The 19,161-nt window shown below is 37.8% G+C and overlaps 1 protein-coding gene across 1 annotated transcript in view; it reads right to left on the reverse strand.

Annotated features, from left to right (window-relative positions):
* Positions 1-321: 321 nt before the first annotated feature.
* The window catches only part of Neto1 (neuropilin and tolloid like 1), a 106,381-nt gene continuing 87,541 nt past the window's right edge, over positions 322-19,161 (reverse strand). Inside the window, exons 8-10 of the mRNA XM_035439073.1 lie at positions 3,995-4,108; positions 1,323-1,872; positions 322-382 (exon numbers count right to left, since the gene is read on the reverse strand). Coding sequence (XP_035294964.1) covers positions 322-382; positions 1,323-1,872; positions 3,995-4,108 — 725 coding nt within the window. The remainder of the gene's footprint in view (positions 383-1,322; positions 1,873-3,994; positions 4,109-19,161) is intronic.

Consider the following 19,161-nt stretch of genomic DNA (forward strand, 5'->3'; position numbering starts at 1 on the left):
ATGGGTTTGCTGAGCTAGTCTTTGGAAGAAAGTTCATTGCTTTTTATTATCTTTGTCTTACAATGTAAATACTAGCTTATTCTGTTGTTGAATAATGCCTAATGAAAGAATATTAAAATTTGATATAAAACTATGTATCTTAACAATAATCACTCCATTATCATCACATTCATTATGCTTCTAAATATGAAATGCCATGAAATAGGTAGCTTAAAAGCAATGAATAAATAACACATCATTTAAAATACTGTAAGACAGTTGCAACAAAACAGAACAAAATAGAACATGACAAAAGGCATTGGCTTACCTTGAGTTTTCGTTTTAGACCCTAGTTGTGTTGTATTCAGATTCATGTTTGCTTAGAGACCCAATGAGGCAGAACCTGGAATGTTATGGCTATTTCATTCAACAAAGTAATATTTGCACAAAATATAAATACATATATTTACTCAAAAAGCATCCCTAAAGTTAATAAAGCAATGAAAATAGTGGTATTTTATTAGCATGCATGAACATAATAAGTCAACTTAGATATTTTATATTTTATGAATAATATTTATAACTATAGAGTTAAAGAAATTATAATAAACATGAAATAACAGCATAATTCAACTAGTTGTTGAAATTTCAAAAACAAACCATTACTAAATCCAAATTTTCTGCTCAAATATTTTTACTCATTTTAGAAATATTAACATATAACACATTTGATATATGTTTAAATAAAAAGTAAATTAAATGTCTCCCAATATTTTCTATATTTAAATATAATTTTTTAGCATTTTATCATTCAATGTTATAAAATATAACTATAATCTAAATATATGGGGAAAATATACTTTTATTTTCTTACCAAAATAAATATTCTATTTCAAAATATTTTATTTTGAATTAAAAACATTCAATAAGATGGTATAGTTATCTTGGTAAGGCAATAGATTTAGAATATTATTTTTTTCTGTCTAAACTATAATATTGATGAGAGCAACAACTATCATTCTGTGAAAGCAAATTAGTTGCACAAATCTCTATTATAAATGAAGTGCCCTGTTTTCTGTAGAAATAGTTTTTTATATATACAGAAATAAAATATCTTTGGTCTGTGTGTACATGTGTCGTCACACACATGTACATTTCATGCACATGTATGGAATATAAAACGAAAAGACTAGCGCTAGGAAGAGAAAGAAGGGGAGATGAGGACATTGGTTTCAACTATCATTCACAGGGGAGTTGAGCATGAAGACAGACTAGAACACAATGCTGTGGAAGCATTTCCGTCTTCAGTTAACGGTTGCCATCAAATATCTATGGATACTGACCGCTGGACGGATTTCTCATGTCTGGATAGCCTGTGGCTTGTGGTGGGCACCTCCTCAATCTCATCGATGTCACAGGCGTCTGCAGCATCTTGCGAGTAGTTGTGTTTCATGACCAGGATGTTCCTCCTGTTCACGGGTGGGATGAGGGGCTTGACTGGCTGGGTGGGTATCTCTGCCAAGATGGAAGTGTCCCTTGTGCTGAGGTTACTGCGGCTGCCTTTTGCACTGGACAGTTGGGATCCACAGTGATGGTCATGAATGCATTTGGAAGATGATCTACGCAGTTTGTGATAATTATCAAAGTCATCTGCAAAGTCAGCCGTTGCTCCGGTTCCTCTGAGCGTACATAACTCATAGTGAGGAGGCTCAAACACCTCCTGGAAAACGGTCTGGTCAAAGTCTGACTTCCTTTGGACATATTTTTTACGAGGTTGTTTGATCTGTACAATGACAGAGATGATAATAAGGATGATCACAATGCAGGAAGTCACGCCAATGACTGTCCCACTGGTGTTGGTCAGCTGATCCAGCAGGCTGGTTTTCCTCTTTTCTGTAGGTAGGAGAGAGTGAAAACGACAGACAAGAGGAGAAACAACCCACTGCATGTTAATATTGTCTTTAAAATGAAAATCCAAAACTAAAGCAAAATAGGCTGAGTGTACAATTTTCACAGCCCTAAAAAATAGCACAACAGTGCTTCATAAAAAAAATTCTGTTTTCTCCAGACTGATGGCTGGGAGGCCAGCATGGAACTGACCCAGATCCCCTGAACATGGGTTTCAGTGAGGAGACCTCGATAATCTATGAGGCCTCTGGTAGTAGATCAGTATTTATCCCTAGTGTACAAATGGAATTTGGAAGCCTATTCCACATGGAGGGATGCTCTCTCAGCCTGGACACATGGGGGAGGGCCTAGGCCTTACCCTGGATGATATGACAGACTTTGGGGATCCCTCATGGAGGGCCTCACCCTCCCTGGGAAGCCAGGGGGAATAGGATGCCGGTGGGGAAAGAAGGGAGGGACAGGGAGAGGGAGCTGAGATTGACATGTGAAGCAGGCTTGATCCTAATTTAAATGAAAAGATATAAAATAAAAATAAGTAAATAAAATTTTAAAATTAAAAAAAAATGTTTCGCAAGTGCTCTATTTTCCACACATAAAGGTAGCTATCTTTTGTTCATTCCCTACTTTTAATGTATACATGTATATATTTTTGTGTATGTGTGTGCAAATGCAGATACATGCTTAAATTTTCATAAATATATAAAATGGCATTTGTGAGTGATGTGATAATTTCCTGAACTATAACTTGTTGTCTCCTCTTAGTCATAAGAGAATCTTTCACTTCCAAACCAGACATGAATACACCTGCCTTTCTCTCTATTACTGCTTAACAGGGAAAAGTGAAGTTTTAGGAACTGCAGCATTTTGATACCCAGAATAAATCAACAAAATCACAGCAGACATTTGGAATGGAAGCATAAGTTGCACACATTTTCCCCAAACAAACATTGTCATAGAAATTGACCACTAAAATTGGGGTATAATGAAGGCGTGGAAAGTTTTCTCTTAGTTGGTAGCCAAAGGGCACATTTGGGAAAGGATCACTCAAGCATGGGAGAGAGGCTGTGCTCAGGAGAGAATATCTGCATGTACAGAAGCTTGAAAGAATAATTGCAAATAGTGATTCTTATAGATGTACTAAAGTAATTAATCCATATCCCTAAGAATAAAACAAAATGTCTGAGAATTCTTCATGAAGAGTGATCATCCATGGCATTTAAGCAACGACTCCCTCCCTCTTCCAAAACATAAGCTGTATTTCAGGGAAGTTGAAGTTAAAACCACAAGGCTCCATCTGCAAAGTTGAAGATTGAGGAATAAAAATTCTGGGAAAAATAATGCAGAAAAGTGAACATAGTACCAGAAAAATGTGTCAAATAATCCAAATAGTTTCCAATGGACAAACTCTTCTTACTACCCAATTGGGTCAACAGATACTGTACAGAGTTTCTCTGCTTCTCTTTGTAGAAAGTATTTTGATAGATTATCCTAAAATTTAAGTGGGAAAGTGTTCCTTTTTAATCTTCCTTTGAATTGGGTTTAACATTAGGCCTTATTAATGGATTGTTTTTTCATGTTAACCAAAATGGAGCATAATCCATCCAATGAGCCCTCTTTAAATAACCATACATTGGTTGTGGACTAGCCCACAGAACAACTATTTCATAGGACAGAAAAAAAATAATTTCTCAACAAAGTAGAAGTGGCTTCAATTGAAAACAAAAAGATTCTTCCAAATATTATACTTCTAGACTGTGCAAAAAGAAAGTGCTTTGGAGAAAGCTTGACCAAAAGAAAATAGAATAGAAGAAATGTAACAGGGTACAAAGGTGTCATGGAGAAGTGAAGCTCTCCACTACTAGCTACTCTTTTCTCCCTTTGGTCCTGCAAGTTCTCTGAGGTACCTTTTGTGAGTGTTCTAGAATGTAAGCAGAGTCCTCTGTCAATATGAATGAGGCACACTCCAGGCACACTGCTGAGTGAAGACGGAGACTATTTTACAAACTGACTACAAGGTATATGCAAAGGCCAACAAAACCACACCCTCTGTCTTCTAAACCTAATGCAGATATAGCTCCTTCCCACTCTAGAGGTCTCTTTCCATTACCTTTACAGTGATTTTCATCCCAGGGGTACACACAGTTCTGGAGCCCATTGCAGACAAGCGTGTTGTTAATACACATGTTACTGTGGCAGAAGAATGTGTTGCCTTCACAAGGAGCTAAGGGTAGAAAAGAGAGAGGGGGAGAGATTCAGAGAGAGCGTGACAAAGAAAGTAATATCCAATTCTCTTGGGCTCAGCATGGTCACTAATATTCTGAACGTGACAGAAATCAGGATGTGCCTTTAATAAGACATGTCACTGGATTCTCAGAAAGGCTGCCACAGTGATCATTATTCCTAGTGACTGGAGACTCAGATTGTCAGAAGGACACAGTGTCTCCACTCTCATCAGTACAAGTAACTTAGAAACGTTCAAGTACTTTCCCTGGGAATAAGCATGCTCTACACAGTGGTTCTACACACATAAATTTAGATTTACTATACAAAAGCATTAATCAGAGCAGGTATATTTAAAAAATATGTATGACCAGTACTATTGAGAAAAAAATATATTTAAAAAACCCATAACCACACTTTAGCATGTGTAAAATAAAGGCTGCAGAAATTCAGAATCAACAGAAAATTGATCTTCAACCATCTCAAGGAAATAAGAGAATGCACATTCTTTTCATCCACACACACACACACACACACACACACACACACACACACACACACACACACACACCGGGTGGGTGGGGGGACTATCTCCAGTATGTACGTGATTTACACAGTCTAGTAACACTGTAATGACTAATTTCCAGAATACAATGCACATTAGAACTTCAAAGTGGTATAAAATGTGAATAGAGAATTATGGAGACATGTGAGGAGCAATGAGAGCAAATAAAAATGTCTAACGTGATGTTGATAGCAGAAAACATGATTTATATCATCTTTTCAGATTTTTTTATTTGAATTGGAAACAAGATTGTTTTGCATGACAATCCCAGTTCCCTTCTCCCTCCTGTCCTCCCCTACCACCACCCCCAGCTAAAATCCTACCTATCACATATCCTTTATGCTCCCCCTGGATCGTGAGGCCTTCTATAGGGTGTCATCATAGTCTATCATATCCTTTGGGATAGGGCCTAGGCCCACCCCCATGTGTGCTGGCTCAGGGAGTATTCCTCTATGTAGAATGGCCTCCCAAAGTCCACACCTATGCTAGGGATAAGTACTGAACTACTACAGGAGGTCCCGTAGATTTCCAAGGTTTCCTCACTGAAACCCATGTTCCTGGGGTCTGGATCAGTCCTATGCTGGTATCCCAGCTATCAGTCTGGGGAGCAAGAGTTCCCAGATGTTCAGGTAAGCTGTTGCTGTGGGTTTCACCAGTCTGGTCTGGACCCCTTTGTTCTTCACTCGTCCTTCTCTGCATCTGGATTCCAGTTCAGTTCAGTAATTGGTTGTGGGTGTCTGCTTCTACTTCCACCAGCTGCTGGATGAGGGCTATCGGGTGGCATATTAGTCAGTCATCAATCCCATTATCAGGGGAGGGCATTTAAGGTAGCCTCTCCTTTGTTGCTTAGATTGTTAGCTGGTGTCATCTTTGTAGATCTCCAGACATTTCCCTAGTCCTGATTTCTCTGTAAACCTGAAATTTCTCCCTTTATTATGGTATCTCCATTCTTGTATTTTCAATTCTTCGCCTGACTCAACCTTTCTGCTCCCTCATGTCCTCTATATTAAAGATCCACTTAGTCGCCAAAATACTGCACTGTGGATTATAGCTTACAGAAATGTTTTTACAACATTTCTTCATCTTTATAATCAGTCTACATCTCAGTAAGTTTAATTTTGTGCTAACTTTTCTCAGTAATAATTTAGTTCTCTTTTGTAGTAATATTTCTAGGAAAGTGAATATATAAATATGGTATATATGAGATGCTTGAATCTGTCGTTCAAGACTTATTAATGATCAACATTATCTAAAACTATAATTGTAATAAAGTTGAGAAATTTCAGAAATACATATTTTCATATATTTATGGAGTTTCTGTACTATATATGGTCAGGAAATTATTTTGCATAAGTTAACTAAGGATATTTTCATATATCTATAAATTTTTATGTAGGAAAGTTGTTGAATTATGAAAATAAATAGTAAACCTGAGGGAATGGAGAGAAGGTTGAGTGATTAAGAATGCTGACTACTCTTTCAGAGGACCTGGATTCATGTCCCGTCACCAACACGGTAGTTTGTATCAACATGTAACTCCAGTTCCAGAGATCTTTCTCATTGTTTAGCCACATATGTCTCTGTGTGCATTTGGTATACATAAACTCACCAAAGCACATACTCATACAAATAATAAAAATAAGGAGTTTTTTTAAATTTTTAAGTAAGGTATATTCAATTTCAGACACAATGGTTCCACCTGCTCCCTAATCTGGCTTTCCCAGTAATCAGTGTTTACTTCTCACAGCTGAGACCTAAACTAAATATTAAACACATGGAATATGGTCTGGAAAAGCTATAAAAATGAAAGAACCTGTGGCAGTCATTTTGAAAGTGCTATGCTTAACTCTTTGTTAGATTAGTGATTTGTTAAGAGGTGTGTGAATCTGTTATAATGCAAAATTTAATGATGTGATGTTTTGTTGCTAAAATTTGCTTTCAATTTTGGAGTAAATTTAAGTTCCTAAGGGCTTCGTAGAATAGATATAATCTGCCACACAGATTATAACTCTTGTCAAAATTTGTACACAAAATATTAAGGCATTTTCTACAAAAAGATTACAGTGACTGAAAAATGTGCTTGTGTGTAAAGCATGATGTGCTGACATATTATTTATGATTTATTAAAGCTTGCCTGAGGATTAAGAAAGAAAAGACAGCCTCAAGCTATAGATCAGGCAGTGGTTGTTCAGACCTTTAATGCCAGGACTCAGGATTAAGAGGTAGAGGGGTCTCTTCCTGAACAAAAGTGAAGACTAACAGAGCTCATGCCTTTGATCCCCGCACCAGGGATCACACGCCTTTAATCCCAGCATTAGGGAGCATCTGCTCTCTTCCACCTGCAACAAATACCCATTTTCATTCGATGATGGCTTTGCCTTCCTTTTATTCAATACCAACAATTAGGTTCTGGTGAGATTATCCACTTCTGAACATTACCATAGACGGGAGGCTTCCTTTCTAAAGCACAGTCCTTTCCTCGCCTTCTGGCTTTTCTGGAAGTCCTAGTACCAGGCGATTGTGTCTCTCCTGGGCTCAGAGAACTTTTTCCCTACCCTTTGAGTGAAGACTCAATGGGTGGCCTGTGCTTGTCTTGAAATCAGTCCTCTCTGAATTCCTGGCATGCTAAAAATTGCTTCTTACTTCTTTGACTCACTCATGGGAGCTGTGTCAGCATCTATACCTCTTTCTCCTATTGGGATGTCTTTTTTAGACCATTCCTAATCAGCTACTGTTACAGGACTACCAGATGTTGGCCATAGAGCTGGAGGCATAATAACTACCAAACATGCCCAAGTGATTCTATGGTTGTGGGAAAGGATCTGGTGGTTTAAGCCCTAGGGAGTCGATTTGGATCCAACAAGAACAGCATTTTGACAGGTCCAGGAGGCACCTGATGGTCCCACAGAGCCTGGACAGTGAAGTGAAATAGCCAGCTACTCCAAGACATGGCTGGCATCCCATCTTTCCAAGATCCCCCAAAGATGAATGGCGTCCGCTAGGTCAGCAGGAAGTAGTTTTGAGAACAGAGCATCTTTATCCCTGACTCAGCTGCTATCCCTTTCAAACACCTAATCTTTTCCTAATAAATAAAAAGGGAGGAATGTTAGTATTCAGGCATCTGTACTGGCCTGTCCTTGGGGTTCTGACAGGATACACGCTCAGCTGCTACCACTAAGAGCACCACATATACATTCACTATGTTCCCTTTTAATAGGGTGCTGCCCACCTCCCATCCTTCTCTCTCTTTTTCTCTCCCTCTCTGTTCTTCTCTCTCTCTCCCCCACTACTCTTTCCTCTCTCTTCTCCTCTCTCCCCCTTTTCCCCCTCCTTTCTCCTGATGCTCCATTCTCTAGGGTCTACACCCTCCCCTTCCCTCCTTTTTTATGATCCCTTTCATTAATAAAACACAAACAAACAAAACAAAACAACAACAACAACAAAAAGACAGGAGCAAGGTCTCAGATCTGGTATTCAGTCTCAGGATCTCAGATTTCTCCAGCCACATTGAGGAGAGTATAGCCATCTGGGATTATTGTCTGAAGTTTGGTGGAGCCGTTATCACCTTTCAGTCTGAGGTAGAGTAAGAGATAGTGGCAGGCTGCTTTGCTTTTGTGATCTTCAGTTTCAAATATCTGTCTCTGGGTTTTTTATTTTTTGTGCTACAGCATGATTAATATATTTCTCTGGTTTATAGTTATCTACCAACTTTAAGATAGTTTGCTATTTCTTGGCCTTCCCCAATGCCTTGCTAATATTGTAATAATTGACATATTGGATGATTTAGTTTAAAATTTTTAAATCTATGAATCAAAGGAGCATTTTACTTTCTATATCAGGCAATAGTGTACAGATAAAAGTGTTCAGATTGATATTTCAAACTTGTCTTATCTTCTGCTTCCTAATTATGAAACTATTAATCAATGTGTCCTTTCATTTTTTTTATATATGATTTGGTTTTACTGAAAACACAATAAATACAGAGAAATGTTAGAAAAATTTGACCCAACATTACATCATTAAGAAGTGGGAATCACCATCACTTACCTTAGGTCATATTCTAGATAATGGATACACATTTTTCCTCCCTTTTTTGGTGATATCAATAGAAGTCTTGTACAACTCACAAACAGGTGAAAATACAAGAACAACAGATAAATGCTATAATGTCTGTAAAATAATTTTAGCAAGTTAAATCTTGAACTATAACAAAATTTTGTAAATAGAAAAAAAATACAAGGTTCTAATCTGACACTGCAGGGTAGGGCTGAGAGTGTCTTCAGGAGGAGCTTTGATTTGGGCTCTGAGGAATGATGGGTTCCCTGGGCAAAAGCGTGTTGACTATGAAATGTAGGACATGTGAGTAGTTGACATTGGAATACTGACAGGCCAGTCTCAAACTCACAGCACACCTCTTCAAACGTTTGACCAATCATCTAGCCAACATGATAAAGACATGCCAGCTGTCTTAGTAAGTATTGTACTGAGGTAATGATGAAAACGAAGGTAAGAGCTTGCAGAGCTAAGGGTATTGGCCAGGCCTGCAAACACTGCAATAGAGAAGCAGCAAGAAGAGGGTCAAGAGGTTGAGGTCACACTTGGCTACATAAGTACCCTGTGACAGAAAATCAGCACAAGGGAAAACAATCTTTCCATGTTGAGATGTTGAGTGATCATAATATCAAATGAAGGGGCTTAAGTGATGCTTCACTTGTAACTTAAAAACTAGTTAACTTGCAAAGTACACCATTTTTTGAGAGATCTCTGCCTTCCACCAAGTGAGAATGCTTTTTGGATTATCTGGAAAGCAAGCTTTCAGGTTATCTTTATGTCTGTAATATATTGCCACCATTTAAGATATTATGTTTCAATTCTAGGAAAAGAACAGCAAAAATAGAGCTTATACATATTAAATATCGAGACAAATTTAAGTTTTTAGCAATAATGTATTCAAATAAAAGTGCAGCTTTAAAAAGACCACAGCTTAAGTATGCATTTTACTTCAGATATTCTGCTTTTACACTTTAACAAGACCATCAAAATAACATTTATTTTCTGTTATTAAATTGTAACAATAAATACTCAAATTTTCATCAAATATCCGAGTTCCATCTTTAAAAGACAATAGTGGCTAATCTAGAAAAGATTTCATCTGGTCTTTTGATATATATATGTATATATATCACAAATTCAAGCTTTTAGGAGCCTGTGTACTTGAGGTCTGAACGGAGTAAGAACATTGTCTTGTACTGTGATGAAAAAATTTCAAAACTTTCAGAAAAACAAATAAATGTCTAAACTGTGAATTATTTATAGGTATTATTTAAACCTTCAATGTGGTTTAAATTTTATTCACTGAACATTCATCTAAATCCTTCAAAATAAATTATGTATGAAGAAAATTCACAACTTTTTCCCATAAGAAATTGAAGAAGTGCAGTCTGAGCTATAGATTCCTATTTCCATCTCATAGATCTGGAGACTCTCCATGTCAAATAGGAGCTGGCTATTCATAACAGTTTCATTGTCTAGAACATTCATACCTTTGTTTGCTTTAAATAATTCCATTTATAATTTGAAAGAAAATAATATTTAAATTTATGAGTTATACCCATAATGTTAAAACTGCATCATAGTGTGAGTATTCTTAATTCTTAAGTAAATGCAGGTTAGCATGTAAGCATATCTATGTGGATGCAATTTCTCAAATATTAAGATAATAAACACACTACAAAAATGTGCAGGAAATTCATAAGCCAAACTGTGGGTAATTTCTAGATTGTTTCTAATGGTTATTTCTAGTATTTATTGAATTCATATTGTGTTTAACTCGTTTTGAGCAAATTTCAATATTTTTATATTCATATAAATATATGATGTTTGTGAAAACTCAAGAATTTTCAAAAAAGGGTACAACATATTGATCAAAAAGGGCAGTTTTCCGTCCCAGATGTTATACTAGGAAAATAACAGTTTCGTAGGATGTCTGTACTTCTCTACATTTAAAAATAATGAACAGAAATGTATTTAAGGACAATTGTATACGAATTCGCAACTGTTTACACTGCATCCACTAGGTGGCAGGCTTCTACCACTCAACACAACGTGAAAACCTATCAGGGCCATTAAAAACAGTAGTGATGCAGCATCCTACACCCTACACACCCTACACACTGACTCTTCAGAGGAGTGAATGAACAGGGGTCCACAGGGACAGTTACACAGTGTTAGAAAGAAGAGGGTGAAAGAAAGACACACACCTCAGGAATGATGCTGTTTACTTATCCCCAAAGTTCTTATTTTATAAAATCAAATATCTAATCAGAGAATGTTTGGCTCCTAAGTTCATAAACAGTTTCAATTCTGTAATTGAGATGTTTTAGATTTACAACTGCTGTTTTAATACTGAAGTCCGTACATGTTCAATCTCATTGTCAAGGTCTTTTCTTTCTTCAAATAAACAAAAATTCTCTAAATATTAATCGAATGTGAATTATAACATTTCTTTCTGGGATGCTGATATTTTAACTACCTGCATTTCAGATGATACAAATCTACATGGGTAGATTAAGTCAGCCACACAGTCATCCTTTGGCAATGGGAAGATTGCAAATATGGGCTAAAGACTGCACTTGCCATCTGACCACCAGCTTCAACATTGTTCTCTCCTCTTTGTTTCCCTACAACTATTTTAAAAGTAATTTCACCTCTGCTTACTCGGGAATCAGAGGGCATGGGACAAACACACATTCACCCCGGCACTCCCACTCCCTGCACAGCACACGGCTCTGATTTGGCCCTTTCTGCTTTGTCATGTTAGTGAAACTTCCTGCAGACCTTTGAGGAAAAGGAGCTGGAGGAGAAGGACATTTGGAACTCTTTTTATTTCTTGGGTTAAACAACGCAACCTGAGTTGATAATGGCTTACTAAAGCTTTCCTTAGAGATAAGAGCTTATTAAACTTTCTGATCTTTAAGATGATTTGAAGTCTCTTTGATAATTGATTTTTTTGAATGAAAAATTAAGAAAAGTTACACACTGTTATAAACATGTACATGTGATTTATATCTATATTTGATAGACAGAAACATAGTGATTTTAAACTGCATGCAAAGCCTTACATAATTAAAAATGCAGTTGATTTCATTCAATACTCACCATGATCAATTTTGTGCAGAGGATTTCCTATGCTCTGCCAGCCCCTAGGCCAATGTCTAGAAGCAGTTTTGGCTAGATTTTCAATGCTCTTTAGGTAAGTCTCCCCTTCCCTCTATATCCTTTATACCCAGGCTTGTTTACAAGTGCCCCATCAGTTTGTACTGAGTCTGACCTTAAACCAATAACTTGGGACTCCCACTGGGATCTGGAAACTGTCTGGGAAACAGCCTGGCTCTGAACATTCCAGTTCCCACACAGCTTCTCTCCTTAGAATTCTAATTATCATGCTAACTGAATATGGCTGAATGGAGTCATGGAAAGGGACTTTCATCCTTCTCCTGCTGGCCAACACTAGCTCTCCTTCTTCCCCTTGATGTTTTCTTTTATTTTATCCTTGGTTATTCGATGGGTTCTTACTTATAGCACCAAGTGATTGGGTTCATAATGATAAATCCATTCAAATACATATGTACCATACTGTGACTGCACCCACCTTTCATCCTTTCCTGTCCCTGTTGTAGAACATTACTTTAAGGTGTGTAACTTTTGTTTATGCGATGGAACACTTGTTTAATGGTGTAAGAACGCATCACTTTTGTTTATGCTGCATTTGTGTAACTCTGTGAAGCTGTGATTACTCATCTAAAACACCGAATGGTCTAATAAAGAGCTGAACGGCCAATAGCAAGGCAGGGGAAAGGATATGCAGGACTGGTGGGCAGGGAGAATAGATAGGAAGAGAAATCTGTAGAAGAGAAGAAAGATCATCAAAGAACAAAGGGAGGAAGACTCTAGCGGCCTGCCACCCAACCACCCAGCCACTTAAGGAGTGAAAGTAAGATATACAAAGTCAGAAATGTGGCAAGTTTCTCCTTAAGCCCATACTGGCTCCCTCTATCAAGGTATCTCTTTCCTTGCTCTCCTTTTCTGTCCTTCCCCCAACTTGACCTTCATGATCCCTCATGATCCCCCCCCCCTTTCTTCTTCTTTTTCCCACCTCCTTCCTCCCCCATGTTATCAATTTATTTAGGAGATTTTGTCCCTTTCCCCTTCTTGGGGACCCATGTCCTCCTTGTTTTCTAGCTGACCCAAGCAAGTGTGAGCTCATGGACTCCAGAATGACATTTGGGGAAACAGCATAAGACTGAATTTGGCCCCCTTAACATGGGTGTCAGTCGGAGGGGCTTGGACAGTCTATGGGGCTTCTGGCAGTGGAACCAGTATTTATCTTTAGTGCATGAACTGGCTTTTTGGAGCTCATTCCCCATGGAAGGAAACTCTCTCAGCCTACATGGGTGTAGTGGGCAGGCAGCCTGAGTCCTACCCCAAATGTGACAGACTTTGATGATCCCCCATGGGAGGCCTTACCCTCTCTAAGGAGAGGATGGATGGCAGGATGGAGAAATGGTGGGGAGAGTGGGAGAACTGGAGAGAGAGGGAACTGGGATTGGCATGTAAAATAAGATTGTTTTTAATTTAAATTTAAAAAAATTAAGAAAAGGAAAAAGTCCAGAAGCAAAAGGTAGATGGGATAATTTAAATAAAAGAAAGTTGGCTAGGCTCTAGAAGCCCCCCCAACTGAAGAATGAATGGAGAAAATGTAGTACATTTGCACGATGGAGTAGTACTCAGCAGAAAAAAAAATGGCATTTTGAAATTCGCAGGCAAATGGATGGAACTAGAAGAAACCACCCTGAGTGAGATAAACCAGTCACAAAATAACAAACATGGCATGTACTCACTCATATTTGCATTTTAGACCTAGAACAAAGGAGTAGCAACCAGAGAAGCTAGGAAACAAGGAGGCCTCTAAGAGGGGTCCCCCAGAGAAGAGGAAAGGGACAAGATCTCCTGACCTAATAGGGAGCATGGGTGGATTGATGACTATCTTATATGCCATGCTAGAGCCTTCATCCAGTAGCTGATGGAAGCAGAAGCAGACAGCCACAGCTAAACACTGAGCTGAACTCTGGAATCCAGTTGCAGAGAGGGAGGAGTGATGAGCAAAGGGGTCAAAACCAGGGTGGGGAAACCCACAGAAACAGCTGACCTGAACAAGAGGGAGTTCATGGACCCCAGACTGACAGATGGGAAACCAGCATAGGATTGCTCCAAAGAAGATGTCAGTTTGGAGGTCTGGTTAATCTATGCGGTCTCTGGTGGCGGATCAGTATTTATCCCTAGTACAGGAATGGACTTTTGGAGCCCAATCCACATAGAGGGATACTCTCCCAGCCTAGACACGTGGGGGAGGTTCTAGGCCCTGCTCCAAATGATATGACAGAATTTGAAGATTCCCCATGAAAGGCCTCACCCTCCCTGAGGAGCATAAAGGGGATGGGATGGGGTTTGGGGGGGGGGGCATGGGAGGAACAGAGGGAGAGGGAACTGGCATTGACATGTAAAAGAAACATGTTTTGAATTTAAAAATAAATAAATAAATAAATAAATAAATAAATGAAAGCTGGCTAGAAATAAGCCAAGCTAGAGCTGGGCATTTATAAGTAATAATAATCCTCCATGTGTGTACATTTATTTTGGAGCTGGGTGGCAGGCCCCCCCAAAAAAACAAAAAGCAAAGAATAAGAGTAAAAAGAAATGAAGTACAAGTCCCCTTTAAAATTCAGAAGCTTTGCATGGCATACTTTATAAAATTATATTTCATTTGAAATATATAAGAAATGAATAAATGTCTAGACATATGTGACCTACCAAAATTAAATCAAGAAGACATAAACACACTAGGCAGATTCACGAGCAACTGTTACAGCTAATTAATGACTGATTTAAATGAACTGACAACTAAATTCAACCCAACTTTTAAAAAAAGAGCTAACACTATTTCTTCAGAATAGTCTATGAAATAGAAATGGAAATAATGTTATCAAACACATTTTTGTAAAGCCACTATTGCCCAGTATCTAAACCAGATAAGGACACACACACACACACACACACACACACACACACACACACACACACACATCACACATACACACAGACACACACACACACCGAGAGAGAGAGAACAATTTCCCCGATGAAGAGGATGAAAGAAAAAGAAAATGTGCTTGCAAAAACAATTCAACAACACATCAAAAATCAAACACTTTGAACAATGTGACTTCATTCTGGAATGTAAGGATGGATGGGTTAGTATATATAATTCAATAAATGTAATATACTGAAGAACAAACTTAAAGAAATAAATTACTTGATCATTTTAATTGATGTCGAAAGGCCTTTGACAGAGTTCAGCATCCCTAAATGATAAAAGCCCCAAAGAAAGTATAAGTAGAAGGTCTGTATCTCAACACAATAAAGGCTGAAACAGTCCCCTAACATGAGGAACAAGGAAGACACTCTCTCCACTTTCATTATTTTTGTTACAGTTATTGAAAGATTGGCCAGAACAATAAGGCAAGAGGAAGGGGAAGAATGGTGTATATAGAAAAAGGAAGCAGTTATTCCTACTTGCATATAGTTTGACTCTACAATTAATCCTATACTTAGCACATCCTAAAAACTTCAACAGAACACTCTTAGAAATGATCTTTAAAAGTTCAGGAAGATAGCAAGATATAATCAACACCAAACACTGTCAGCATTTCTATTACATCATTAATGGTCATGCCGAGGAAGCGCTATGGCAAAGACCTCATTCAAAACAGCTTTAAAGACAACACCGACCTGCATCTTCCTGGCATTTCCTCCTTCAGCCATTCAGCCTAAACTCTCTGTGGTGACCCAAGTGACTCACCCTTGCATCCATCCCCTAACCTGTGATTGCTTTGTGTGTGTGTGTGTGTGTGTGTGTGTGTGTGTGTGTGTGTGTGTGTGTGTGTGTGTGTGTGTTTGTGTGTGTCTTGTCTTAGTGAACTTTTATTTGTGTAGCCATGATTACAAATGCAGAGGCCAGAATAGGATTTTAGGTGCTTCTTCTATTCCTCTCCACTTTGCTTTTGGGACAGGGTCTCACTTGTCTAGGCTATCTGGGCAGCCAAATCCCTAGGATCCATTGTCAATGCTGTGATTACAGATGTGCATATCCACACCTGGTCTTTTACATGAGCCCTGGGGATGTGAACTCAGTTCCTCTTGATTTCATAGTAAACACTCTTACCTACTAAGCCAACTTCTCAGGCACAAGTACCACTTTCTGCTTACTTAATATATGCTCATTTGCAGACCACATAGAGTACAAATTCCTCAGGCAGTACCACATTTATGAGATGCTAACTTCTCACTGAAGCCTGACAATGGTTTCAACATCTAATGAATTTCACTCTTTTTTCAGTATTAATGATGAGGGACAATACTGGTTCATCAGAAACAGCAGCTATAAATCATAATAAAATATTTATTTTTAGATATCAAAAGCAGGTTTAAAATGTATTGCTTAATACTAACTGCCATTTGTCACAGTGGTATTTTAATTACTGAGCAGGAATGGCAAAAATTATAAAATATGGGTCTATGGGAATGACTTAGCAATTAGAGGCACTGGTTGAGCAGTAACAAGGACCAGAGTTAGGAGCCCAGCATCCATTCAACAAGCTGCACATGGGGATCTGACACAATCTTGTGACCTTTATTGCTAGCACAGCAATGTCCACCCTCACGCATGCATGTGCATATACTCAAGCCTACACGAACATATACACTAAAGTCTTTTAATAATTATAAACACATCAAGCCAACAACATTGCTGCCAGATTTTCCCTCTCAAATACATTTTTCTGCTATCATATTGTGAACTAAAAATGGCCCTTAGATTTTGCAGTGAAGAATAAATGAAATTTTACCAAACTGATTCCAGATACAGATTTGTGCACCTTCTCTTCATGTCTTTTATAATCTTGCCTTTTGTTTTGAAAAACATCAATGATTTCAAAACTCTCTGTTCTGGCATGATGGTTCACAAAGTCCTTCACTTTTAGAAAAGAAATATATTTCCGAATCTCTTGATGTAATACAAAATTCTGCTTAAGAACTTTAATATCACACAATTATTAGACTTCCACCAAAACTTGTAATAAAATCATAGCATCCCACCATTGAAGATTTTATTGTGGAATTAAAGCCATTTTTCCTTGTACACATTTTATTCCATAGGTAGAGATAATTTCTTTCCTCCCTTGTGATGGTTCACATCACAAGGCACCTACTCGAGTTTTCATGCCAGGGAATTATGGCACACTTTTATTCCATCAACATTATGTCTGCTTTGACTCAGCTGCATGATGATTTATTCATCGTGTGCAATTAGAAATCACAATTATAATGAGGAGGATGTTGGACTGCTTTGCACTGGAGTTATTATTAGGACCTGCACATTTGGTACAGAGTTTGTTTTGTGACCAATTTATGCCTGTCTGCAGCCGCTGGTTAGTTTAGACACATTGTTCTTACAAAGGTACAATATTTGGCTCTGCTGCTGAACATTCCAAGTTCTGATAGAAGAACCTGCAGTAAACAAAGATTTGTGCCAAATCTTAAGAGGCTGTGTTGCCTGGAGCTTGTGATTGGATGACTTCAAATGATGACTTCTATGTCCATGAGACAAACAGATAACATTCATTTTTAAAAAATACAATGACTACAAGATCAAAATCAATACACACACACACACACACACACACACACACACACACACACACACACACACACATGCCTAAAATCATATGTGACTGTGGCTTTGAGTCTCACGAAGAGGCTCTTGCAAACCCACACTTTATACTAAAGCCTACATTATTCTAGAATGTGCAAAAGGAGATCCTCAATTAATAAAAATCGAAGCTAAGTTGATTTCAATTAAAGTCTTTTTTTTGGCCTGAAAAACTAAAGACAGGGATTAATATATATATTATTATTCTGTGTACCTATGCATTTAGAACCTTCCTGTTAATGCAAGTTAAATGACCAAGGCAGTAATAAGAGTCTATTACAAACAGCTTTCAAATATTAATGTGGTTTGGCTGCTGTTTTCATTATAGTACAGCTTGAAACCAAGCAAAGGTTTAAGGAGAAAAGAAGTGGAATTTGGAGGGAAAGATGCAGCGAGAGAGGGTTCATTTCTTACAGATTATACAATTTTATACAATTTTCTTTGGCTCCCTGGAAGAAAAAAAACATATTAAATGCTTTCATCTACTATCCAGTGTTCTCCCATTACCTGGAAAGTACACTAGTCATTCCTTATAACAAAGTGGTGGGTTTTACTAACTCGTATCCAGACAATGAATACACATCACCTCATTACACTTTTTTGTTTAAACAACAATCCCTTTGTAAACACTAACTTGTGATTTTTTTCTTGAGACCATCAACATTGCTTTTTAAATTATAAACACATATCCATTTGCCAAAATTTTATCCATATGATGATGATTCACTACTGTTTTGCAATAATAAATTCATTTAATTTGTAAGATAATTTCTTTATACAAAAATGTTATATGGTCATAATTTATAAAAATGGGCATATGTTTAGATGTAGCAAATTTAGTTAACATTGTTTGCCTAAAGCCTTCAAGTCAAATCACTATTGCTTCCATAGTTTCAGTAAGAAATCTTCAGTTATGTAAAACTCAAAAGAGAAAATTCAACTGTGGTAAGATAAACAGCAACATCCTACCAAGGTAACTTTTCCCAATAATAATAATAATAATAATAATAATAATAATAATAATAATAAATAAAGGCCAGGTTGTGAATTTGACAGAGATGGAGGATTGAGTTTTAATTTGATTTTTTGTTGTTGTGATAAACACCAGGACCAAAAGCAACATAGGGAGGAGAAGATTTGTTTGCCTTACATGTGCCTCTCACAATTATCACTGAGAAGTCAGGGTAGGAACATAAGGCAGGAACCTGGAGTCAGGAACCTGAATCGGGAACCTCTGCAGAGACCACTGGCTCACTCCCCAGTGCTTGCTCAATTTGTTTTCTTATTCCAGTCATGGCCTGCTGCTCAGGAGTGGCAACAAACTGGGATTAAAAGCTTGTACAGTGGTAAACAAAATATTTGATGAGGTCTGTCCTCATCAAATATTAATTAAGAAAATCCTGCCCCCCAGACTTGCCCACAAGCCATCTGATGGAAACAATTAAGCAATCAAGGTTCCTTTTCCCCAGATGCTGCTAGTTTGTGTCATGTTGACATCCCCCCCCAAAAAAACCCCAAAATAAATAATACAATAACAAACAAACACTCACTAGCTCAAGGACACTGTAAAACTGAGGATTTACCCATTGGAATGTGCCACACAAAGTCAGTCACCAGCTGTGTCCACTAGGAGGTAAGTGGTGGAGAGATTCCACTCTAAGGA

This window comes from Cricetulus griseus, chromosome 2 (genome assembly GCF_003668045.3).
Source record: "Cricetulus griseus strain 17A/GY chromosome 2, alternate assembly CriGri-PICRH-1.0, whole genome shotgun sequence".
Classification (NCBI taxonomy): Eukaryota; Metazoa; Chordata; class Mammalia; order Rodentia; family Cricetidae; genus Cricetulus; species Cricetulus griseus.